The 26,268-nt window shown below is 46.1% G+C and overlaps 1 protein-coding gene across 4 annotated transcripts in view; it reads left to right on the top strand.

Moving 5' to 3' along the window:
• Window positions 1–26,268, top strand: part of ARHGAP23 (Rho GTPase activating protein 23) — a 171,861-nt gene that overhangs the window by 93,515 nt on the left and 52,078 nt on the right. For all 4 annotated transcript variants that reach the window (XM_083582343.1, XM_083582341.1, XM_083582342.1 and 1 more), the window contains exons 2-5: window positions 9,663–9,842; window positions 19,885–19,909; window positions 22,624–22,716; window positions 24,425–24,503. In XM_083582343.1, the coding sequence (XP_083438469.1) occupies window positions 9,663–9,842; window positions 19,885–19,909; window positions 22,624–22,716; window positions 24,425–24,503 (377 nt within the window). The remainder of the gene's footprint in view (window positions 1–9,662; window positions 9,843–19,884; window positions 19,910–22,623; window positions 22,717–24,424; window positions 24,504–26,268) is intronic.

The raw sequence follows: 26,268 nt of genomic DNA, 5'->3' as shown, positions 1-26,268 counted from the left end.
GCTTAGTCATGCTGGCCACATGACCCAGAAGCTGTACGCTGGCTCCCTCGGCCAATAAAGTGAGATGAGTGCTGCAACCCCAGAGTCGGCCACGACTGGACCTAATGGTCAGGGGTCCCTTTACCTTTACCTTAGTATAGCCAAGTATAAAGGTGGCCTTTGCACTCAAGTCAGTTGCTTGATACAGAGGGGGCTGAATCCTGAACACTGAATCCCTTGCTCAACTGCTCCTGCCATAATATATTTGTAGGACCAGAAATACACAACCTGATGACATCAAAACACTGGGCAAGTGAGTGCACACGTTACTCTACTGTAAAAGACACCTTGTGAAGAGGCATTGTTTTCTCCAAGTCCAAGCCCAGTACAGTAGCTGCTGCACAATGTTCTCTCCTCTCCCCCCCCCTTCTTCCCGCCCCTCTTTGTTTTAGGGTGCTGATCTCAGAGGACCCAGAAACAATAAAGGCTGTGTTCTGTTGGCAGAAAAAATAGTTTGCAGGGTCAGGGAGCCTGAGCAGGCAGTTAGGTTAGGGGCTGGGGAGATGGGCCCAAGAGGCAAGGGAGCGATGGATGAGGGCCCTAGAGGAAGTGCAATTAAGGATGATGATGATAATGATAATGATAATGATAATAATAATAATAATTATTATTTATACCCTGCCTAGCTGGCTGGGTTTCCCCCAGCCACTCTGGGCAGCTTCCAACAAAACATTAAAATACAATAATTCATCAGATATTAAAAGCTTCCCTAAACAGGGCTGCCTTCAGATGTCTTTTAAAAGTCAGATAGTTGTTAATTTCTTTGACATCTGATGGGAGGGTGTTCACAGGGCGGGTGCCACTACCGAGAAGGCCCTCTGCCTGGTTTCCTGTTACTTTGCTTCTCGCAGTGAGGGAACCACCAGAAGGCCCTCAGCGCTGGACCTCAGTGTCCGGGCAGAACGATGGGGGTGCAGACGCTCCTTCAGGTATGCAGGACTGAGGCCTTTTAGGGCTTTAAAGGTCAGCACCAACACTCTGAATTGTGCTCGGAAAAGCAGTGCAGAGTAAGAAGCTTAGGCCTAAGGGGAGGATGAATTGGGGGGACAACACATTGAGGAAGAGGACCAGAGAGGACAAGGAAATGAGGGAAAGAGGGTGAGAATGGGGTAGGGCAGAGCTAAGGAATCGTGGGCCGGGTGCTATGGGTCAGCAAAGGAAGGTGATGATGTCAAAGAGGTGATGGGTGGCATCATTTTTGGGGTGGAGGTGGGGGGGGTTACACAAAGATATGAAAGGACTGGCCAGATCTTTCCCCAGCTCCTTAGTGTGATTATGTAAATAGTCAAGGGATGAATGATCAAACAGTGGGTACGTGCATGCGTGCGTACCCTGTGCCCCCCCAGGGGTGGCAGTGCCCGTGAGTATGGCGGCACCATCTGTAGTTTACTGATGGAGCAGCACACTTTTTTCCGCTCAGGTTATTACCGCTAGAGCAGCTGCTTGTGTTTGGGTGGGAGGCTTTCACGGGTCGGGAGGGGGGCGGTAGTGGATTATAGAAGCAGCGTACAGTGTGTGTGTTTGGAGGGGGGATAATCACACACGGTGTTCCTTTGTCTGGAGGTGTGTGTTGTCTGGTTGATTTGCCTCAATTTTCAGCTATTGGTAGAGAGCATTCCCCCCCCCCCCCGCAGACTTTGGTTGGGGCAAACAGGGATAATTCACAGATGATCACAATGCCCCCCCCCAGCCTATTTCCATAGTTCATTTGACTAGGAGAGAAGAAAAAATGCCCCAAGGGGGGTGGGTTCCCTATATCAGGTGTGTAGAAGGTAATTTAAATTATGTACCATCTTTTACCCCCTGAAGGCTTGTTGGATATGCCGCTTGCTTTCCCCTTCCCCTTTGTGTGAATAAATGAACTGTCTCCCTTCCTAATCCCCACCCTGTGTATGCTTTTCTCAGCCCCCCCCACTGATCACTTGTTCTCTGCCCATTTTCTATGGCCAGCGGCAGCAGAGCAACTAAGCTTACCCCCCCCCCCCCCAGTTTACCATATCGCAGCTGACCTCCGATAACCCCTCACGCATGCCGCTCCCTGCCTTTTGGCTGTTGTGGCAAGGAATATCTTAATAATAATAATAATTTGCCTGTACAGCTGGATCTTTGCCCTCTCCACCCCACCCCACCGTCTGCCAGAAAGGTTGTGACTTTTGAATTCTATATTTGCTCTCCATGAGCTTGTAAAAGCCGCCACTTAAACATGTTCCTTCGTTGCCATCTGACTCTTGCAACCTTCGCTGTTTGCTACTCATATATCAGACCCCCAATCTTCAACGCTTGTGTGTTTGGGTGTGTTGTGTTTAGGTTTCAAAAAGAAAAGGAAAAAATGAAATCCTGCTGTTCTGTGTCTCCCCCCCCCCCACAATATGTTAATAATTACGAAATAACAATTAAGAAATGTGTGATTTGATATTGCTGATTATTATTACACTTATATCTCACGTTTCACGGTGGTGGATCTGGTTCTCCCCCTATTTATTTTATCCTCAGTACAACCCTGCGAGGTAGGTTAGGCTGAGACTGTGAGAGGCCTGAGGCCCACCTAGTGAGCTTCATGGCCGAGCAGGGATTTGAGCTCTTGTCTCACAGGTCCTGGTCCTGCACTCTGACCACTATCCAGCACTAATTTATATATTTATTTATACTCCACCTTTCTCCCTAATGGGGCTCAAGGCAGCTTACAGATAAAAAATAAGAACCTTTAAAAACATAGAAAAAAACAATTGAACGCTGATAGAATTAAAACTATATACATATATAAAAATCTATTCAACCCATACAAATAAATGCAATAAAAACCAGCACGGCACCAGCCCTTTTATTAAAAGCAGTCACTTCCCAAAGGCCTGTTGGAACAAGGAAGTCTTCACCTGCCGGCGCAAAGACAGCAAGGAGGGAGCCAGTCTAGCTTCTCTAGGGAGGGAGTTCCAAAATCTGGGAGCAGCCACCAACGAGGCCCTCACCAAGCGTGCCAGGAACTGAGAGAAGGGCCTCCCCCAAAGATCTCAGAACCTGGGCAAGTTTGTATGAGGGAATATGGTCTTTCAGGTAGCTTGGACGTAAGCCGCCATCATGCCGTGCGTTTCTCTTCCTTGTGTCGTTGGTGGCAAGGATGAGCAAATACACAGCAGAACAACCATGTGACATCATGGGTTGTGTTATAACAGACATTAAGAGGAAGAAGCGGGAAAAGAGGCAATCATTCCATGCTCATTATTTAGGGGAGGAGCCATAGCCTTAGGGCTGGCGACCTGGTGCCCTTAGGTAGCTGGTGTTGCCTCAGTGCCCTGGCAGGACTCACTGCTGACTCCTGCCCTGGGCCATCTCTTAGTTCTCCTGCCCCAGCCCAGTACTCTTTGAGTAGCACCTGGTAGCTGAATCTAGCTCCCATGTTGAAACCCACATGATGCCCTTGGTGTAGCATTGCTCAGGGGGATTGTGGGGAATAAAAATGGCAGCCCTGAGCTACTTGGCACTGCACACAGTGCTGCTGGCTGACGCCACTTGCCACCCAAGCCTGACCGCCAACTGAGAAGAGGCCCCACCAGATTGCCTTTAGTCCAGGTCTCTCCCAAACCTAAAGCTGGCCTTGCATTGGTAGAGCACATGCTTCTCATGTAGAAGCTCCCGATTCAGTCCTCAATATCTTTAGCTTGAAATGTAGAAGAGGTGCCACCGGTCAAAATAGACAGTCGTGTGCTAGATGGGCAAATAATCTGACATGATATAAAAGCATGTACTGTGTTCGTATGTTGGTGTAGTTCAGCCTTGGCCAACCTGATGCCCACCATATGTTTTGGGTGTCGATCCCATTCAGCTTTCACCAACCTGGTGCCCACCAGATGTGTTGGCCTGTAACTTGCATCAACCTGACTATCCTGGTTGGTGCGGATGTGAATTGTCATCCAGAACAACTGGAGGCCATCAGGACGGTGAATTCTGGTAGCTCCATCTTTACACTCCATCTTCAGTGTAGGACTGAGCTATAACATTATGTTACCATTATGCCACAATTACTTACTTACACACACACACAAAGAGAGAGCATCAGTGCCCAGAGAGAAAAGAGGCGAGGGAAGGCTTGTCAATATCCCATCTCTTTGTCACATGGAAGTGTTGATCCCAGCTTTCAGAGGGGCCTGGGGCGCCTGGCGCTGGTATGATACTGAGGGAGATTAGTCTGTGAATACGAGGCACCCTCATTAGCATCCTGATCCAAACGGGAGGGCAGCTTTGTGACAGAAAGATAAGGATTGTGCACCGGTGGACCGTGAAGGGCCCCAGAGGAGAGTCGGGAGCAGATAGGCTTTGTGTCCCTGGATAAAACGGCTGGTATCTTCATTAACTCTGAGTCGCCTGCAGAGGCTGTCTGGAGGCAAGGTGGCTGGAAGGGGCAGAGGGGATTACGATGTCTCCCCCACCTGATCTGCCTTTCCACACTTGTTCAGAATATTCATCTTGGAGAGACACCCTCAGGGTGGTTTGAAAGCGGCTTTCATTCGGGGTGGGGATGGGGGCCAGATGGCAGCAAAGGGGGCACCACTTCAAAGCCTTCATTTGGTGTTGTGCACCTGCTTAAGCAGAAGTAGGCAGCGCTAACATTGCATTGCAGACTTTCGGTTCAGAGCAGCGTTCCGCGCCCCACTTCCCTGAAACTGGGATCCCACCAACCCTTTCCTTTAGTCTCTCCATGTTGCCTTCTTCTCACACATACCTTCCATGACCTAACAAGCTTCTAGTCCTTCGTCTTAAATCCCTCTCCACCCCAATTGTATCTCCTCCTTTGTTTTTCCTTGCACTTCACTTCCTATTTTGTTGCATGATCCAAATTCACAAATTTAAAATGCTTGGGGGCGGGAGTGTGTTATTTGTGACAGTTGAGAATACACCTTGCGTGAGACCAGGCCGGTCCAGCTCCAATGAAAGGCTGAGTCGAGTTGATGGATCCCCTACTTTTTCTGGTGCCCCCCTTTTTTAGGTGCCCACATCTTAGCTGCTGTTTTGAAGGCTGCAGGAGGACATGTGAGGCCTTTGCCTCTCTGTTCAAGGGCACCTCTAACCTGAATCTGCCCGCTGTGTGTGTCTGTGCCTGGTTGAGGATGTTAGTCTCGTCTCCAGCTCTGCATTGCCTTGTTTACTGAAGCTGTCCATCCAGATACACCTGCTTAAATTACCCGGGGGGCGGGGGGAGAGGGATCCTGACCCCTTAACTTTCGTTAATTGCTCCCTTAGCTATTATTTTTAGAAAGTGGTGGGGGAGGGGGTAATGAAATTGAATGTAGTCAGGAAAACGGGTTTGCAGATTGAATTATTTATGCACTTTAATTTGTGTATGGGTGCATGTGTATCCTGCTGTTGGATAGTGCAAACACTTTACAACAGCAGTGTTAAACTTCGACTTGATTGTGCAAAAAAAGCCACTAGAAGCAAATGTCAGTGGTGGTGACAGGAGGGAGGAGCCTCACAACGGGAGCTGGGGACCAGATGGATTGTGTGCTGTTTAATTGAGAGTGGGAGAGAAAGAGTCCACATTGCTCTTGGTGAAATGGGGGCTCCACCTATAAGACAGGGTGTGTATATTGCAGATGTTGCACTGTAACTACTGCTTGTGTTATTTGGAGGAATGGTAATGGGCTGGCATCTCCCATTAAAACATATTCAGCATATAAGGTTAGAAAAATGCTTAGCAGAGCCACAGTGCCAGTTGTATTACACCAGTAATGCAGATCCTGGGGCCTTCCAGATGTTGTTGGGCTCCTCTCAGCCACACCCAGCATGGCTAGTGGTCAGGGATGATGGGAGTTGTAGTCCAGCAGCAGCTGGAGGGACCACAGCTTCCCCATCCTAGCAACAGACAACATGTGATTGGAACAAGACGGTTTTGCACACCCAACAACATTCCTCAGAAAAGAGGGACATTCTACTGATGTAGAACAGAATGTCCCCTTATTATTATTTTTTTTGAAGGAGCATGGAGTGTGTGTCTGTCTGTGTGTGTGTCTGTGTCTGTGTGTGTGTGTGTGTGTGTCTGGGATGGACCAGGCAGATGTTGTTTAGTACAGAGAGGGGATCTCTCTTTGCCTGGTGATACCTTCTGCTGAGCGGAGGAAAGGAGCTGGAGGGAAAGAAGAACTCTGGGATTGTTTTGCTCTGCAGAAGCAGCAGCAAGAAGCCCCTGTGGCTAAGTAATTGCTAAGTGAAATTACATAATAAGTTTTCTTTTCTGATGCTCTGCCTTTTGGCAGCTCTTAGAAACATCCCATTAACTCCGGTTGTACCTCCTCCTGCATTCAAGAAGGTAAATTCATGACTTTCCCTTCAGGGACATAAACGCTATGAAAGAGAGAGGAGGAGATAGGAAAGCCAGTGTCATTGGTAGGCTGACAAATAGCCTCTTTAGATGTTTGTGGGGGACCCTGGATTTGTCCTTCCTTCCATTTCAACTGCACACAGTCTCTGCTCTGCTCATGCTCATTACAAGGTTCTCCCTTTTCCCTCTTCTAGTTTTAAACTGACATTCAATTTCCGCCACTGAAGCTGCACCATTGGTCAACATTCTGCTGCTGGCACCTTCTCAATCCACAGCTAGAACATATGTTCACAGAGCAGTACAATCCTGGTGGAGCTATCGATCAGCTAACTGATCTTTCTTTTAACCACTTTATAATAAGATATTTCATTAATTGTAAACACAACTCTGTAGATTGCACGATTCTATGAGCACAAGAGTAGATTAGGATTGTGAAGACAGGCTTGAGAGTTGTGTGTGTCAATTCTGAAAGCCAAAATTTACATTCAGCAGGGTTTTCTAGGAATCAGTGCCTATGTTGTGCAGAATAAATTATGTTAAATACAAAAATCCATGCAAATATGAATAATTTTTTGGATTTGGTCATGCTGGAGGAACACCAAGATTTAGTCTGTTGTCCCATTGCTGAGGACGCGGGTGGCGCTGTGGGTTAAACCACAGAGCCTAGGACTTGCCGATCAGAAGGTCAGCGGTTCGAATCCCCGTGACGGGGTGAGCTCCCGTTGCTCAGTCCCTGCTCCTGCCAACCTAGCAGTTCGAAAGCACATCAAAGTGCAAGTAGATAAATAGGTACCGCTCTGGCGGGAAGGTAAATGGCGTTTCCGTGCACTGCTCTGGTTCGCCAGAAGTGGCTTAGTCATGCTGGCCACATGACCCGGAAGCTGTATGCTGGCTCCCTTGGCCAATAAAGCGAGATGAGCGCCGCAACCCCAGAGTTGGCCACGACTGGACCTAATGGTCAGGGGTCCCTTTACCTTTACCCGTTGCTGAAGGCAAGACAGCCAGCATCTGAGTAGCCATTTAGGCATAGTTTGAGAGAATCTGTTCATTAGCTCTTGTGTGGAAGCTATCCATGTGGAGTCCCAAAACAGCTTCATTGATACATGCCTATAAGCCTTCTTGTACCATGTAAACCACTTTGAGGATTTTTTTGCTTTCAAGTGGTGTGTGTCTATCTGTCTGTCTGCCTGTCTGTCTGTCTGTCTGTCTGTCTATCTATCTATCTATCTATCTATCTATCTATCTATCTTATCATCTATTTATCCTGATGCCACTGCTGATTGTTTTAGCCCAGATGACCTTCTAGCTGCAAATGCATCATATCATAAAGCCTTGTTGTTAGTTCCCGTGTAGTTATTGCAAGCCCCAAAGCAATTGAAGGCCATCTGGTTTTGAGCTGGCGAGACGGAGAGGTGCATAATTCCCTTCTAAAGTATAGAGTGTCATGTTGCAAACCTTGGGCATCCCACAGGGGTTGACAGGAGGGAGATGGAAAGCCTTTAAGATTACATGTCGGACTTGGATATTACATTCCTCTGGGTTACCAATGGAATGTAGTTATAGGGGGGAGCTCCCATGTGGACTTGCTGCGTCAACGTCTTATGCGCTGGTGGTAGGGAGGCTTTTACAGTAAGAATTGGAAGTGTGGTTAACTCAAGGAGCTATAGCTCGCAAACAGTGTGAAATCCTTCTGCTTTTGCTTCTTGTCTCATGCTGAAACCTGTCTAAATTCAACCATGATGGAGCTCTTTTTCAAAAGACTCCCTTTTTAAAGGGTTGTGCTGAGGTGCAGGTGTTGGAAAAAGTTCAAAATGCATTCCTTTCCTTGCACACATACTCAAAGGTATTTTCTCCCTCCTTTCCCCCCCCCCTCCCATTCCACTTCCCCGTGATCAGTTAGGGCTTTGTTCCAGGGGAAATGGAGGAAGGAAGACCTCAGTGCAATTTCTTCTCTTTCCTTCCAACCTTCAAGAACGAAAATTGAAATGAATTTTGGGGCCGGTGTGTGTGTGGTGGAGTAATGTGAAATGGTTGCTTACACATCACACCTTTAAAGTGCCTTTGAAGCACGTTCTTTCATGCAAAGAATTCTGGGTGCTGTAGTTTACCCATCGCAGAATTACAATTCCCATCAGCCCTTAACAAGCGATAGCGCCAAGAATTATTTGAGGGAGTAAATGTGCCTTGAATGTGCTTTAAAGATATAGTATGTACACATCATCTGCTGAATACAGAGGAGAAACCAATGAATGAAAAAAATCCCATGCTTATTTTCTGCTTTCAAGAAACTTCAGTGACCCCTGACTGGTTCCACTGAAAGAAAACCCAAGTGTTCAAACCCAATTTTCAAGCGGAGCGTATAATCAGACATGGCTTTTCTCCCTTTCCATGCACTTGCAAATACTCTTCAATCTGTTCTAGCATACTGGGGAGTCTACAACAGTTTTTATCTCTGGCTCTTGCTCAGCGGTCACAGCGCCAGATGCTGGCCCCAGATGCTGTGGATCAAGCAGAGACAAGATGCATGGCTTCTAGTACTTATACCAGGCCTGGCAAATCCAGGGACTTTATATAGCTCACCAATCAGAGACTGATGTTGCACATCCTTTCTGTACCAGAAGAGAGTTCTGGAGACTGAGTGCATATTGTACCCAGTAACTCACTAGTTCCTCAGCCAAACAATCAGTTTTAAGACAGTTGAAGCTGGTGTGGTAGAGGCACACTTGTTTGTGTTCTGCTACCGTCTCTAGTCAAATATTTTTCATTGTGATTTTTGTCAGCAGCAATGCAAAGAAACATGTATCCGCCAGATGCTATACAGTATGTTGTTACTTATTTCATTTATATCCTTCCTTTGTCCAACTCGACACTCTTCGAAGACGGTCATTTTCATTGGGGGAAAAAATCATAAAACAGTTGGGTGTATCTATGAGAAGCATAATTCCTCTTATCATTACATTCTCAACACTTGGGGGAAAGCTGTAGTCTGTCTCCAGCTGAGATTTCTCAGCTTGAGAGCTGTCCAAGTCTGTTGACAAAGGGTGAAGCTTGCCTTCCATCAGGAAGGGGACACCGAAGCCCTCTGGGAAACTAAATGGTCTCCAGGGAATATTCCGGGCTATAGGCTTTTAAAAACTTTGACAGTCTCTTTATCCTCATCCTCTTTGGAAAGGTCCTTCCAAACACCTGTTCATGTGGTTGGTGTGTGTGAGAGAGAGATTGGGGAGGGAGGGGGCTATCCATCCTGCTCCAAATTCCAGCTGATATGTAATATTTTGCTTACCTGCCTCTTTTTATTGTTCATTGACAGCCGAAACTGGGCCAGAGAGATGGTACGGCCACAAATGCCAATGCCCCCCCTGTGGAGTCCTTCCCCTGGGTGGGGCCGAAGACAGTGGTGCTGCACAAGAATTTGCAGGGGGGTTACGGCTTCACCCTCCGGCACTTCATCGTCTACCCCCCAGAATCGGCAGTTCATTCCAACGTGAAGGTAATGTCCGTTCTGAGTTTGAAGACTGGGCAGGGTTCATTCCAGAGGTGTGTCTTATAATGATCCTGGGCATAGTCTGGAGGCACAATGTCCAGTACCCTTGCTGAAGCTAATCTAGTCCAGGTCTGGTTACTAGCTGGATGGGAGACCGCAGGGAACTTCCATGTATGGTGCTGCCTGTGTGTATATGTATTCCTTGATGATTACTCTTAGCCAAGTAAGATTATCTTCCATGAATGTGCTCTTAACAGTGTGTCCATGAGGGATTGTAGAGGCCAATTCTGGATCCACACATCGTTCCACAGTGGGGACAAAGGTTTCCGGGTGGGAATTGATCACGGTGAGGCTTGCCAAACCTGCCTTCCTCTTAGCTTGTTTCTCTTTTTGGTCCTGAGTTTGTACATCTTCAAAGTCCATGAAGTCTTTGGTAGAGGCTATTCTCCAATTGGAGTGCTTGCAGGCCAGTGTTTCCCAGTTGACTGTGTTTATACAACTTTTTTTTTTAGATTTGCCTTGAGAGCATCTTTTGTTGTCCAATGTTTTCCGAAACATCTGGGTGGCCCCAGGTAGGGCAAGGCTGTGCTAGGTGATGCATAGTTACATGAAGCGTAAGCTTGTCTGACATTTCATTAAGAACATAGACCAATTCAAGACCAATGCCCCACCTAGCCCAATCTTGTCTACATTGACTGGCATGTTTGATTATTCTATGATTTCATAGAATCATAAAATGTTTGATTATTCTATGATTTCATAGAATCATAAAATGTTTGATTATTCTATGATTTCATAGAATCATAAAATTGTAGAGTTGGAAGGGACCACAATGGTCATCCAACCACCTGCAACACAGAAATGTTTTGCCCAATGTGGGGCTCAAACCCACGACCCTGAGATTTAAGAGTCTCATGCTCTACTGGTTGAGCTATCCCTTCACCACAAAGAAGTGTTTCCTAGCTCTAAGTGGAGATGCTGAGGATTGAACCTGAGAACTTTTGCATGCAAAAGTGCATGTTCAGCCACTGACCACTAGCCCTTCCCAGCATTACTGTTTTAATTTTTGATGAGCCGACTGGATGTGGTGGTTTCATCCTTTGTTTTTGGACTTTGATCCTGTTTGACCCACACAACTTTGCTGAGCTCTTCTTTGATTTATACTTTCCCTCCTTGGCTGCACATTCCACAAATTTGCTACAAACTGCCCAAAGCAAATTCAGCCGCTAACAAATTTAACAGCTTTTAAAATTATTACCTGTCAGCCTCCAGGGGATCATTCTTTCCCGATCCTTCTTTTTTCAGAAAATAACTTTTGTCGAGTTCTCCGTTTTCCTTTAAAAGCTATTCCATCTCATATCTAATCTCTTGCGGGTGATCTCTTAAGAGTCTGATGTGCATAAGTAAAGCTCGCTTCTACTCTCCCTGAGTGTCCAAAAGCTTTCCTTTTCTCAAACACAGAAACTGTTGGGTTTGGAATCCTACAGAATTTGCTGTCTGAGATGGGATTCTTCATTGACCCAAATCCCCTGGTTGCCCTGCCCCTAAGCGATAGATAATGCAACTAGCTGAGTGGCCTTTCCCTTTTGAATCTGAAGGGCCTGCTGCCCAGTTTTAAGGGGCCAGTAGCATCCCAACATGGGGTAAATACTTGATACCCGTTACAATATCAAGGAGGCTGCTGGGCTGACCTCCATCTTTGGAAGTTGGAACTGACATCCCTTCCTCCACATGCGCATTCCCAACACGCACCCCGAGTGCAGTTCCAAATTCCTGGGAGCTATTTGCTGATGTCCCATTCCATTCTGATGAAATGTCTGGCATGGAAGCACTGTCGCTGCAAGAGAGAGCCAGCTTTCCGGCCCTCGCAGACCAGAGACCTCACCCTCCCTTTTTTTCTTTTGTCATTTCAGAAAGGGAAAATGGGTTCTTTGCCAGATAAGTTCAAAGGCGCAGAAGGGTTGGCGGGAGGAGATGGGGTGGGGGTATGCATTAAACTGCTCCCAGTCTGTCCCCGCTGGTTGGGGTTTTTTTTGCAGTGTCAGCTTCATCTGTATAAAGGGTGACTGTTGTGTTTCATGGTTCGGACAAAAGGCTGCCCCCACTCCCTCTCCCTGCCAAAGTTGGCTCTGTTCACTTCCCTCTGCTGGTCCCTCTCTCTCTACCCCACAACCAAGATCATGCATTAGGAATTGTTCTTGCTACGACATGTATCCTGAAACTCAATAAGTGGCCTGTTGGTCCTGGTCCGGGACTGTAGTAAAGTACTGGTCAAGATCAGAGCCTCAAAGGGAGACAGTGTCTGGGATGCGGAGACAGATAGGCTTACCATCCAAGCTCCAGGTAATGGCCTAGTCTGAACAGGGACTCCGTGAGGGCAGAACAGCAAAGCAGCTGGCCGCAAGGGAAGAAGGTGTTGAAGGTATCTCAGATGGATCTGGTGTCAAGGCAGGAGGGTTAGCAAGGCTAGGCGGGTGTTGGAGCTGATGTAAGGTGGTATAGGGAGGGTAGAGCAAAGTAAACTATCTTAACCCATGTTGGACCATTGCTCCATCTAGTTCAGTATTGTCTGCACTGACAGGTAGCAGCTCTCTAGGGTTCCAGGCATCTATCCCAGCCCTATCTGAAGATGCCAGGGACTGAACTTGGGACCTTTTAGTCGTAGAATTGTATAGTTGGAAGGGACCCAGAAGGCCTCTATTCCAACCCCATGAAGTGCAGTAATTGCAGCTGAAACATGAGTGCCTTGGTAGAACGGTGGTACGAAAAAGGAATTACGGTAAATAAATGTGCTTGATCACTGAGCTGTGGCGGCTCCAGGAGCAGCCTGGGATGGAGCTGGTAGAATGGCGAGGAGGCTGCTGTCAAAAGAGAAGGCAGAGTCCCTAGTGACATCTTTTTGGTTTGCTGTCGCTCCTTGAGCGAATGATAGAAGCCACAGAGTGCATATGTGAATTGGGACCACAACTTCTGGTTCGTCTTGGTAGTCAGACAAAATTTGTGGTCAGTACCAGCCTTACCTCTTCCCTGGTTTTGGAGAAGGGGTGGGGTCTTCTATTTGACTTCATGACAAGCTTTGGAGATGCTGAGACACAGCAGTGCATTTCCAATGCAGAACGTGGCTGGAGGCTTGATTGACCCTGGACTTGCCCTGGACTTTTGAAGGCTCTTCCTGCTGTTTCCAAGTTCTTCCAAAAGCTTATGTGATGTGCTTGCCAGACTGAAATATTGGTCTGCCACTGGCAATCTGGCAAGTATATTTGTGGGCTCCTGATAGGGATTTATGAGAAAATTTCCAGCTTTTGTTTTCATGTCAAAAATGGTTCAAGGAATTTAAAATATTTCTTTAGAAGCATTGTATGCAGATACTCACTTTATAAAAAAGCCATGTCGTGTTTCATCATTTCCCCTGGCAGCCGCTTCTCTGGCTCATTTGTTTTTCTCTTGATGGCTGTTTCTTTTTTTTACTTCCTAGCTGCATCATGCAAGTTATCCCAACCAATCAGGGATCCTGCAGTGAAATGCGTGACATCCCCGTGTTACACAGCCAATCATACTTACCGAGCACAAGTGAAGTCAATTGGGAGCTGAAGTCAAGAATGGGCAATGTAAACAAATTGGTGGAATTTTTGCAGAGTGTTGAAAAGTTATCCAGAAAAGGAGACGGTTGAGGGTGGTTTTTTTCAACTGCCGAAAATATTTGTGAAAAGCTGCGAATAGCTTCAGCTTAGGGCTGATCTTCTTCACAAACCGAACGCTAACCCTTTAAATCTTTTGTTAGTGTTTTATAAAGTGCCATCAATATATGTGGTGCTTAGCAGAATAGCAGGCAAAGAAACATATTCCATGGACATTATAATGTCATATAGCTCCAGAATGAGAAGACAACATAAGGAGGGAGGGAGGGAAGCCAAAGGTAACGCAAGATGAATGTAAGCAAATGCAGTTTACGTGTACTTTGGCTTTGTTCATTGCGTTAAAAATGCATATTTGGCACCACCATTCCACTCTTCTCCACGTGGTGGCGTAAGCAAAGCAATGAAGCAAAACCCCATAGGGGAATTTCAGCAGCCTACTTGGGACATCCCCATCGCCAGGGCAAGGAGAAGACGCTTTGGCAGGGTGGGGCGCCAGGTCCGGGGGCTGGGTTTCGATGGAGGTGACTCACTGGGGAGGGAGCAGGGAACCATGTGTTCCATGCCAGGCATTCTTTGGCAACTGTTGGCAGATGACTTCATTGCCTCCTTGTGCCCCAAGGGGAGTTAGGCACTGCAGGTAACCTCCCGCGTGCAGAGGCAGGATGCAAATTAACCTATACAAATTTTGAGAACCTGGAATATGGCATTCTTAGAAGGCACTACTTTGAGCCATAATGGGATTCATTGCCAGAGTGCAAACGTATGGACTCAAGATATGGAAGGAGGCCGAACAGGAAGCAGATTAGAGCTGAGTCAAACACCAGGAAGACAGATCAGCTGCAGTTCCTGGTGATTCAGAGCCGGGGCTGGGTGGAGACCAAGAGACAGCTGGTTTGGGTATCCGGGGGATCTGGGACAAAGACTTCAGGCAGGGAGGGAGGGAGGGAGGGAAGTTCAAGCACAAGGCCAGGTGGGTTATTGCTCAAATGGAGGCCTGACCCTGACCTGGAAGTTTTTAGCATCAGAAAGGTCATTTGTGTCCGGTCAGGGGAGTTTGGGGTGAGGTCAGCCAGATAAGGCAGAACAAAGCCCTCTGCTGGCAAATGCCAGCTCTGGAAGCACCTAGCTGCTTAAGCAAAGTGTGATAGTTCAAAACATCTTCCATTCCAACCTTTGGATTGAAAGACGGCAAAAGGTGGAAGTCTCTGCTCTGATATTTGGGGGCTCTTATTTATTTGGTTTTATCAGAGATGTCACTTTGACTTGCATATTTCACCCACAGCAGCTCATGATTTTAAAGAGTTCGGTGGAAGTTTTCCCCTCTTCTCTTTTTTTAAAGGATATATTTTGGATAGACCAGTGGAGGCTGGTGCCCATTAGGAATGGTAGGGTGGAAGATAGGAAGAGCAACAGTAGGTGCCCTCTCCTGGCTGAAGAGCCACAGACAGAACATATTTGGAACTCGGTTTCCCAGGCTCTTCAACAGCAGCCACTGCTCTGCACAAGGTTCCAGCCTTAAAGATGCAACCGCTGTCACTAGCCCTGTCTGCTGCTGCCCTTGTTTGACAAGGGCAAGCCTTGAAGAAGGGAGGGAGAATTGATGGGTAGGGCTGATTTTTGGGGGGGGGGGTTTCCTTAATATTATGCCCCTGGCAGAATTCTCAAAGGGGAAAACCCGCCAAACATTTCTTAAAAGTTATCTGAGAGCTTGTAAAAACTGGGCTCATTTCCGTAAGATCTGGATAGCACACAGAATGTAATTCTGATGTCCTTATAACCACCTGTGCCATCTCAAGGAATCCTCACAAATCATGTGCCCTAAATAGAAAGGAAGTTTGCAGAACAAACAGCCCCCAATGATTCACGCGAGCGAATCAAACTGCAGTCTGAAGGGGAAAGATAATATGCTCCTTGGAACCTCCACCAAGCGCCATCCGGGTGGGGATGGAAGTGGTTCTCTGCATGTTCCTACTGAACCTAGAAGAGTTGTCCAACCCCCCCACCCCATGCTGCAAGCTAGCCTCTGTCTCACTGGGAACAGTCAGTAGCTTCATACGTAGCTATATTTAGTGCCTTAATTATTATCCAGGGCCTCTGTGTGCATGGGGTTGTGTGCGAGTGAATTCTGGCTGGAGGGACTGTCCTTGAGATTTTGCCTTCGCCATGGCGTGATGTGAGTTGACAAGACCTAGTGCTCAGAGGAGGAGAGGAGTGGGTTAGGGTTGCAGGAGGGAGTTTTTGTTCCAGTCCTGTGTGACAGACAAGGGGACACTGTGACATCAGGCCCTGGGGAGAGGCCCTTCCTTGTTCTTCTCTCTCAGAGGTGGTTCTCCTGCTGCAGCTCCAGAGATGGACATTCACACCCATGAACAAGAACGAATACATAATTCAGAGTGCCGTGGGAGTCTCTGTTAGGATGAAGGTTAAACTGCATGTGTAAGGAAAGTTAGCAAGCTGCTACTTGGCCCCCCAGTCAGTGGAAGCTGGTCCACCAGGTCAATTGGGGGCACTTCTCCACCAGCCCCAGTCTGTTCTCAGTGAGCCAGCGACCTGGCTACTTAAAACCACTCCGAGATCTGGCCCTACCTTCCAGCGTTTTCCTTCTTTTTCACAATGTTGCCCGTGTGCAAGTAGCAAGGAAGGAGGATGAAACTAGAATTGGTGCCTGCCATTGGCTCTGGCGCCACCTAGTGTTAGGCTCCCTGCTTCCCACCCTACCAGTCCAATGAGATGGGAGGCTGAGTTCCATCCTGCCTGGGAATGCAGCAGTGTGGCTCCTTAATTTACGTCTTCACTATAATAGGCAGGGGAGAGCTTTCTCTTTATTTCCTTTGCCAAAATATGTTAGAGTGATTGATGTAACCACTACTGTTACTTTTCTCTTCCTCCCTCCCTCTCTCTGTATGTGTGTGTATGTGTGTATAGAGCGGTATTTCATAATATTGAATAAACTTGGGCTACCCTTTTTGAACACTGCATTCACACAAATGGGCTTAAGTGGCAGCAACTCTGTAATGGGAGTCAAGTGGTCATTCAGCTCCCAGCCAAACACAATGCTTCTGCTGCTAGATGTGCCTGCACATGTGTACAACTAGAAGGAGGGCAAGTCTGATGGCCACAATCACACCACGACTGGAAGGGCTCAAGTGGTGGCAAGGCTCTGCAGGAGGGGGCAGTGTGCGCCCCGGTGGATTCTCCAGGAGAGTATGGGAGGGGGTGCATGCAAAGTGCTGAGAGCTGATACCACCCCATAGAACTGAAATGTGCACTTGTGTCGTCATTTTTGAATGACTGGACAGGCAACAGTTCTCATGCAAAATAGCCATTTGTGAGCAAGCAACAGGGGAGAGAGAGGTGTGTGGCTGCAGCAGCACTAATGCTGGGGAGCTCAACTGGTGGAAAGTGCTGGGCGTGTAGGGGGGGCGGTGGAAGAATGACTTGGTTGGTAGCTGAGCTTTTCGATCCTCATTATGCACGAAAAGTTGTTTTATTAAAAATACCCCTGCACCATGATTCCCACATTTAGTAGTACGTGCTGGTGAGCTCTTTCCTGCCTTCCCCAGAAAAGGCACTTCTCTCAAATAGTCCTGGGAAGTATGTTTATGTGTTTGTGTTTAAGTGGTTTTTTATTTATTTATTATTTCCTTCATGAATCGTTTCCCATAAAACTTCCCCCAAGCAATTTTAGCAGTAAGAAAAACAACAATAAAAACAGTTTCAAGTCAAATAGACGGGGATAAAGATCTCCACTTAAAAAGGCTTATTGGGAAAGGAAGCTCTTTTAGGGAGCTGCCTAAAAGATGATGGAGACCTCACCTGTCTAATATGTAACGGGAGGGAGATCCATAGGGGTAAGTGCTACCACACAAAAAACCCGAATTCTACATTGTACAGAACTGACCTATTGAGATGATATCTGCAGAAGGGTCTGCAGTGGTAGGTTGGATATGTACAGAGTGAGAGATCATTCAGAAATCTGAGCTTTTGGAGTAGTGGGGTTGTCTGTCGACATATCTCTTTCTCAGATGTAAGTCTTATGTTTATGTTCATATTGAAACTCTGTAAAAAGGTGTTTGTTTTTTAAAAAAACAACAGTTCTAATACTGAGTGTGGGGTATACATTCTCAAAAAGAAAGAAAGAAAGAAAGAAAGAAAGAAAGAAAGAAAGAAAGAGAGGAGTGCTGGGAGCAACCTTTTTTCCTTTTAAAAAGTTCACAGCTGTGGGCATCTTGGGGGCAGCATCCCTCAGCAAAAAATGCAGGGCACTGGGTTGATCAGCACAGAAGGAGCACTGCAAGGATTGTCAGTAAGGTGGGGCAACCTGGCCTACGTCCTTTTGTCCTGAATACTGAAGGAATGGGATGTGGATTGCTTCTTCCTCCTGTAAGAGCTGTGACACGTCATCAGCGAAACAGCCAAGCCAAGCTTTGGCTGTGTGCCCCTTTGCAGAATCCTGTTTGTGGGTCAGCTGGAAAGGAATGGGTTTGCTTCTTCACCCATCTTGCACTCATTTTGGGAAAGGACCTTACAGCAAAGAACAGAGAGACCTGCTTTCTTGCGAGTTCAATACTTACCCAGCACCATGCACGACCATAACAATTCGAACCCTCTGTCCAGAAAGGACTAAGTCTGCTCTAAAAATTAAACTTTGCAAATGGATAAGTTGCTTGTAGCCATGATTCTTCTACTTCCTATTGTTCTTGTTGTTATTTAAAAGCTGTTCGTGCATTTGCAAAACTGGGTTCATACAGATGTTTGGTGGTTCGGAGAGGACGTCAAGTGAGTTGTGGGGAGGCAGATTTTCATCCCCACCCCTAGACAAGAGGCGTTTGTGGGGTTTCTCCCCCCAGGACATAGCATGTGCTTGCAGTGGTTAGCTATTCTGTTTCAGGGCTGCTTTGCATTATATGTAATTTTATGCTTAGCATAACTGATACTATCTTAAAAGCAAAGCTGGCCAAGGTTTACATATGGGATAGAAAATTACAGGAAATATTTGGAGGTGGGATATGTATGGAATGGTGTTATAAAGCAACAGGACGGAGAAGACCTGCTAACACGGAAATCTTGCCAGGGTAGCTGTGGTTCAACATCGTGGGGAAAGGGGCTAAATTTAAGGTGCAATCCATTTCATTTACAGGAGAGAAGGCCGCCTAACCAATGTGGCTTGGAAGTGCTTAACTGTGGCTAGATTGTGACCTTTGCTGTTTGAACTTCTTTAGTTGAGATAACAGAGCATTGCAGAGTCTTCATGAGAGCCTAGTGGGCGTAGTGTTTAGAGGGTTGGACTTGGACTTGGGAGACCAGGCATGCAAGATGTATCACAATAAACAATCTATACAATACAATACAATACAATACAATACAATACAATACAATACAATACAATACAATACAATCTATACAATAAACAATTGTTAACCAGTGAAAAAGCTTATACCTATTTTAAAAGGTCTATATCGAGAGCAGGAACATATACAGTATGTCTATGACACGTGGAATTCATAGACATATATTGAAAAATCCGTAACTGCACTCCTATCATCCACCATAATAATCTCACTACGTGCAAAGTCAGGAACAGCTTGCTCTGTTGTGGCAGTGCATAATCAGTTGGGTGTGTGTCCCCCCCAACATCTATTTTCTGTTCTTCAGGGCATAAAACGACAACTTGAAAATATAGATCTGTTCTTGGGAATGACAATTCTAATCAGTTAACTGTTGATATAGATAATGAAAGTGAAACATTTTGCTGAACTTGGTTCCAATTTTTGTGAGGTTGTCATTAGCAGGATATATATGCTTAAAAACTTTGGGCATTAATTTTGAAAATTTTGTAAGATAATGATAGTCATATTTGGGCAATCAGTTCCCTCACATGACAGTTACATGAGGGCTCAAGGAGGCTCACTGCTTCTCCCATTCCATGGATTCAGAAAAAGCCTTGAATGAAAGTTTCTCATATTTTTGGAGGTGCATGAATTGGCGCTGCATATGATAAACCTAAAGCAAACTTACCAGCTAATGGATTATAGATCAGAACTCTTTAACGTGGGGGAAGGGGCTGTCAACAAGGGTGCCTGTTATCAACATTTTTGCTCATAGCAATGGGATCATTTTGCAATTTGGGAATTTTGACCTAAGGGAGAAGCATTAGATAGACAAGCATAGATGCATTTATATGAGGGGTAATGCCGTAAAATCTTAGTGAGAATGAATGGGCAAGTTTATATGCCCTTTTATCAGTATCTTCCAAGTAAGGGCCAAACAGTTCATTATGTTGAAAGAAAACATTCCAGCCACTAGTGGCTGTAACCAAGAGTGGTTTTTTTATATTTAAGGGGAGGGAGGAAGAGGAGGTGATTAAGGAATCCTGGGTGGTCAAATTTTCTCTGTTCTCTCTTTTGTAGGAGGAAGAAAATGGAAACAGAACAGGTATGTATCTGTGTTTCTTTTACTCTAAGTTAGGAGTGGGATTCAGTCTTTTGTGCGCGCAATCAGAATCAGATTTTTTTTAACTTTTCAAGTGCAAGAATTCACACCCACAATATTTTAACAGTTAAGACATAAGGGATCATGTTAAGGGATCCTGAGTGTGCATTATTGTTTAAGAACAGAAAGAAGTACCTTGCTAGAATAAACCACAGACCACCTAGTCCAGACTTCTTTGCAATGATTACTTTGAGAACAGTAGGCGAACAATGACATGCACTCTAAACAGGAATGTGTAAAGAACAGCAATGCCAGCAAAACAGCTAGTGAGGAAGCAATCTGTGCTGTTCCATCTAAATTGTGACTTCCAAATGGAAACAGAAAGTTGTGGATTGTCTTACTCTAGACTTTTTTTTAGCTCTCTGGTTTGTAAGGAACCGTGGGATTTTAAGAAAACAAGTATGAGACCTCTGGGACATTCCCACAGGACTTTCATTGAGCTCGTATCTTCCTAACTTGCGGGGAAATGAATATATTCCTGTATGGCCGTGCCGTGAATGGTGAAGAAGACAGGGATGGCCTCTAGAGTAAAAACTGAAGGGAGTTCAAAATACTGGTGGCTTTTGTTCCATTGGAAGTTAATTACAGTGGGGCTTTTACAGGAGAGCATCCAGTGGATTGTGGAAGTTCTTTCTGACTCCGCTCTCCCTAATGACACCTAAAAACTGCTTCCTGAGTTGGCTGCCTTAACTTGCTCCATGCAGAGGGCTTCCTTTGCATCTTAGTGCTAACAAATCTGTGGTGTCTCTGCAAAGTAGAACCTTGGCAGGGAAACTTTTGTTGTGCATTGCAAATGCTGCTTCTCAGGTCCTCTTTGCATTCTCCACTACCGGAGGAAGAAGCGTATAGCATGACAGTTGTGGATATGGATAGCTTAGTTACGATGATCAGCCATTGCTGTTATAATGTGTTATACATGGGGCTGCCTTTGAAAATAACACAGATGTTTTACTTAGTTCAGGATTAGGCTCCAGAAATTCTGTCTTGTGTGGGTAGGTCAAATGGTAGAATATCTCCAAGCAATCCTCACACCAATTCTTAAAGAATTGCACTGGCTGCCTATTTGCTTCCTGGCACAATTTAAGGTGATGGTGCTTGCCTATAGAGCTCTAAACAGCTTGCTACCCAAATACCTGAAGGCATGCTTCCTCCGTCACTGCTGGCTAGCGCAATGGGAGTTATGGTCCAAGATATCTGGAGGGAACCAGGTTGGCAGAGGCTGCCTTAGTCCGTTCTGGTTTGCAGTTGGTGGAGGCTGGTGCCCTTTGAGACTGTTAGATGTGAAGGACAGAGATGAAAATAGTAGATGGAGCCAGAGCCAATGATAGGCAAAGCCAATGAATTCTAGCCTTCTCTGTCTGTCCCCCTGCCGCCCAACCTGCCCTCCTTTCTTGCTGAGTTTGACAAGGAGAGTAGTAATGAGATTAAGGAGGAAGAAACTGATAACTAGTGCCACCCCTTGGATTGGATGCAAATCAGAAGGCAGGCAGATGGGGGCAGGCTGAGGTTTTTGGGGAAGTGCCTCACTTGTTCTAATGAAGCAGACTCCATTCTTGGGTGAATGACTGGGGTTTCCTGGCACTGGAGTCTGAAGGGCAGTCCCAGGATTTCTTCCACGGTAGCTCAAAGGGGGCATAGTCTGCAAATAGCTGAGCTCTTAGTGAATAATGCCACTCTTGGCTTCCTTTCCTAGTTGAAGGACAGGTCTGCAACTCCGGTGCCTTGAGGCAGGATTTTGAGCTGAGCAAATCTGATGCCGTCGGAACGCATCACTGCTCTTTATCCTTGATAGAAAAATTTTGCTTTTCTGGGAGCTGCACTCAGTCTCATCCTTAAGGGGGCAGGCACTGAGGGTTGTGCTCTAGCCAGCTCCAAGGGCTGCTGGTAGTCATGGATGATATGACCGTGCACCCTTTTGGACTGTGTCACGCCATGGCTGTTTTCATGGTAGGTCAGGCCTAAGCTCCCTGGTGAATCTGTCTCATGGGCAACTTCCCAAACCACCTGGGACTTGTGGGCTTGATTCCACTCCCACACAGAAAACCATGGAAATAAGTATGAGAGCCATCAGGATTTCTAGCATTCCTTATTTCAAGTGGTCATATAAGTCACTTAAATGATGTTCTCCTCCTACATGTATGTACCCAAACCTGAAGATCCTCTTCAGAAGGGAGGTGAAGGGAGGTGGGTGACTACAAAGGAAGAGGGCCTTTTTGGTGGTGGCACTGTAGTTATGGAATAACTCCTCAGGGAGGATTGCTTGGAGACATTCTACCAGTAGAGATGATCTTCCAACAGCTGACTCACTGCTGAAGAAGAGGGGGAGGTGGGAGAGAGGTTGGCACAGTGGAAATACACTAGCAGGAGCACCAGATTGGCTATTGTTTTTATGGCCTTTTCAGCACGGAGCAAATACATTTCCATTCATCCAGGCCAAAGCATCCCTGGCTGGCTTTAAAGTGGCTTTAAATAAACCTTATGCTCTCACTAGTTCAGCGTGGTTTTACGCCGAGCTGTTTCTGTTGCTTTAATAAGCAATTAATATTATTGTTTTTGTTTTATGAGCTGCCTAGAGAATTTTGTTGAATTGCCAGACATCCAGATTTATTAAATAATAATATCAAAAGCACTGTCTCGCTTTCTCTCCATCACTTAAGGCCCCTCCCGGAACCGTCTGGAACCCATGGACACCATCTTTGTGAAAAGTGTGAAGGAAGATGGGCCAGCACACAAGGCTGGCCTCCGAACAGGTGAGAGATGGGACTTCTTTTTGAATACATACGTACCGTGGTACCTCGGGTTACAGATGCTTCAGGTTACAGATGCTTCAGGTTACAGACTCCACTAACCCAGAAATAGTACCTCGGGTTAAGAACTTTGCTTCAGGATGAGAACAGAAATTGCGCAGCGGCAGCGTGGCAGCAGCGGGAGGCCCCATCAGCTAAAGTGGTACCTCAGGTTAAGAACAGTTTCAGGTTAAGAACGGACCTCTGGAACGAATTAAGTTCTAAACCCGAGGTACCACTGTACATTGTTTTATTTGGATGCCGCCTTTCCATAGTTCAAACTACTCTCAAGGAGACTTACGACATCGAAAAAAAACAACCAATTACAAATAACAAAAGTAGTCATAAACAAAAATTAAAGAATCAAAAAATACGGAACTGATCCGAACAATTTCCACACAAATAATAAGGGGATCTGAAATAATAAAATTTAATACCAATAGCAGCAACCCCCCAATTTAGGTAACTCCCTTGATTATGTCTGTAGCAGTACCCAAAGATCCATTCTCATTGGCTAGCTTGTTTTTGACTGATTCTATCCATTTTCTTTTACCTGAGCCATTTCTTGGTCTTGTGCATGGCCCTGTTTAGCCTGAAAGCATGGGAGCACAAAGTTTGTTGGGCCTGGAGGGTATGCTGAGAACTGAGAACCTCACCTTAACAGGGTTCCTGATCACTAAGAGACTTCCAAGTGCCTGAATGTGCTTAGAACCCCCCCTCAGACTTTCCCACTCATTGCAGCCCTGTTTAGGGAAGTTTTTAATGTTTGATGTTTTATTGTGTTTTTAATATTCTGTTGGGAGCCGCCCAGAGTGGCTGGAGAAAACCAGCCAGATGGGCAGTGTAATGGCTTTAGGGGTTGCTTGTGCGTAAGTTGCCGCCGCTCTGGGCTAGGTTGGCTGCTTAAACCATTTCTCGCTGGACAGCCATCCACTCCGTGGCTGTTCAGTCGCTGGCAGAATCCGTCAGTGGGTGTTTCTTAAACCTTTTCCAACATAAAAGTTGTTTGACGCCCAGTCTCCTCCTACTCTCCCTGCGCGGAAGTCTTCTGCGCAGGGAGGGCGTGGGTAGCGGAGGACCTGTGCTCTCCCCACTGGTGTCCAGTGAAGAGTCCCGGAGCCTGCTCTCTGCTTCCCCCATTGGCCCCCCTCTATCCCTGGTGTTGCGCTGATTTTCTTCCCCAGCCGGAGACCTGCCTCTCTCCCTGCTTGGCCCCTCTCCAGCATCACTGTGGAGCCTCGCCTCCTCCTCTAGTTCCGATGGCAGTTCCCTGACAGGCAGGGTATAAATAATAAATTATTATTATTATTATTATTATTATTATTATTATTATTATTATTATTATTAAATGGGACCCCCCCCAAGGACACATTGGGTGTCCTCATTCTTTCAGACTGAATGGGTGGCTACAAATGCATAGGTCACTCACCTGCATATTTTTTTTTATAATGGATCCTGGTTTCAAAACCCAGCTTTTCTTGGTGCAGGTCACCTCAGCAAAGACCCTTGGTATTTTAGACGTCTTTCCTTTTAAAAAACAAACCTCTCCCTACCCCCTTGCCTTCCATACAGGGTGAGATTTATAAGCAAGCAAAACAAATCCTGAATTGCTTGCCTTCTTTCCGTTTTTGTGTTGGTGGGCCTTTTTCCGTTAACCTGTCCTCTTCTGCAGGAGACCGTCTTGTCAAAGTGAATGGCGAAAGCATCATCGGGAAAACCTACTCACAGGTCATCGGCCTCATACAGAACTGGTGAGTTAATCTCCATCTTTCCCCTTACAGACATTTCAAGGAACACAGGCTGGTCTTTGAAACTCTTCTCTTTCTCAAAACATTTCAGGTGGTGGTTTTTTTTTGGGGGGGGTATTTTGGCTGGAGAGAGAGCTTAATTGAGATACTTCGCCCATTTTATTTATTTTAACACATTTACAACCTCCTCTTCCATGCCAGCCATGATGGCTCTGTTCTCCCAACGCTGTCGAAGGCAGTACAGCGGTACCTCGGGTTACATACGCTTTGGGTTACAGACTGCTAACCCAGAAATATTACCTCAGGTTAAGAACTTTGCTTCAGGATGAGAACAGAAATTGTGCTCCGGCGGCGTGGCAGCAGCAGGAGTCCCCATTAGCTAAAGTGATGCTTCAGGTTAAGAACAGTTTCAGGTTAAGAACAGACCTCCAGAACGAATTAAGTTCTTAACCCGAGGTACCACTGTATGCCTCTGAATACCAGTTCTTGGGAATCACAAATTGGGATGGTGCTGCTGTTCTCGGTTCCTACTTTTCAGACTTCTCAGTGGAACCTGGTTGCCTATTGTGAGGAAAGAAGGCTGGAGTAGAAGGGCCTCTGGTCTGATCCAGCTCAGGGCTCCTCTTTTGATCTTACATATAATTCCTGGGTGGTATTTTGCCCTCTGGGTGAGCTTCTGTATAAACTCAGATGGTTGCTGAAATGATTTAATAGTGTACACACACACAAAAGCATGAGTCTCTCCTTTATTCGATTTTAAAATGGGCCAGTATCTTTGCCTTGGGCGTCTTGCCCAAGTACCCCTCCCAAGCACGTGTCTTCATTGCTCCAACTTGTAGTGCTCTTTATAATCCGTCTGTCGTGTTTGCCACATTCTCTGCTTTCTCCACCTCAACTCCGCTCGTTCTGATCGTCAGGCGGGCAGCAGCTGTTTTATATCCCCTGGCACTGCAACTGGTTTTCTCACAGGGACGTTGTTTGTCTGGTGATAACCATATGAGCCCCCACTTCATTGGGCCTTCCGGGACAAACCTACCATTTGAGTTCTCCTCTCCCAGAACTCTTTCCACCGGCAGCCATTTCCACTGGGCTGCATCTGAGGGAGAGGGACAGACAGCAGAGCCCACATCATCTGGGACCAACAGCCATTTTGGTTCCCGGAACTGTCTCCTTGGTTTTAATTCCAGCTAGGAAACTAGGTTCCTGAATTTCTTTGCTATCCTCCGCATTCCCTTTTCTCATTTGTATTGTGTTTCTTGCAAGAGTGTAAGCCTGTGGTCAGACATGCCTTAAATAATAACAATCTGTGTACAGTGACAATAGGAACCCTGCTCTAGAAATTTTTGCCTGGCATACTCTTGGAGCAGAACTACATGGGGCTGTGACTGAAAATGACATTTTTGCCCTCGGTCTCCCTGTCTCGCCTTTGTTCAGCACCTGCTGTTGATGGGCAGGGTATTGGTGTGGTGACGTCAGCACAAAGAGGGAGGAATCCAAATCCCATGTTTGTTATAATGTATAGTTTTGTTCAGTGCTTTTTTCTTGGGGGGGCGGACGCAGGGGTACACATACCCCTAAACATTTTGTGAATCTTTGTACTTTTTTCCATTTACTGTTTTTTATTTTTCCCAATTTGAACTATAAAATGGTGATTTTCTGGAGTCAAAATGAGAGTACCCTTAAACATTTTTTTAAAGAAAAAAAAAAGCACTGGTTTTGTTCTTGTAATCTATAGATTCTAGTTCCTCAGGTGACTTAAGTTAGCTGT

The sequence above is a fragment of the Podarcis filfolensis genome, assembly GCF_964270895.1.
Source record: "Podarcis filfolensis genome assembly, chromosome: 13".
Taxonomy (NCBI): domain Eukaryota; kingdom Metazoa; phylum Chordata; class Lepidosauria; order Squamata; family Lacertidae; genus Podarcis; species Podarcis filfolensis.
Note: the sequence above shows the minus strand (reverse complement) of the source record. Positions and strands in the feature narration are given on the sequence as shown.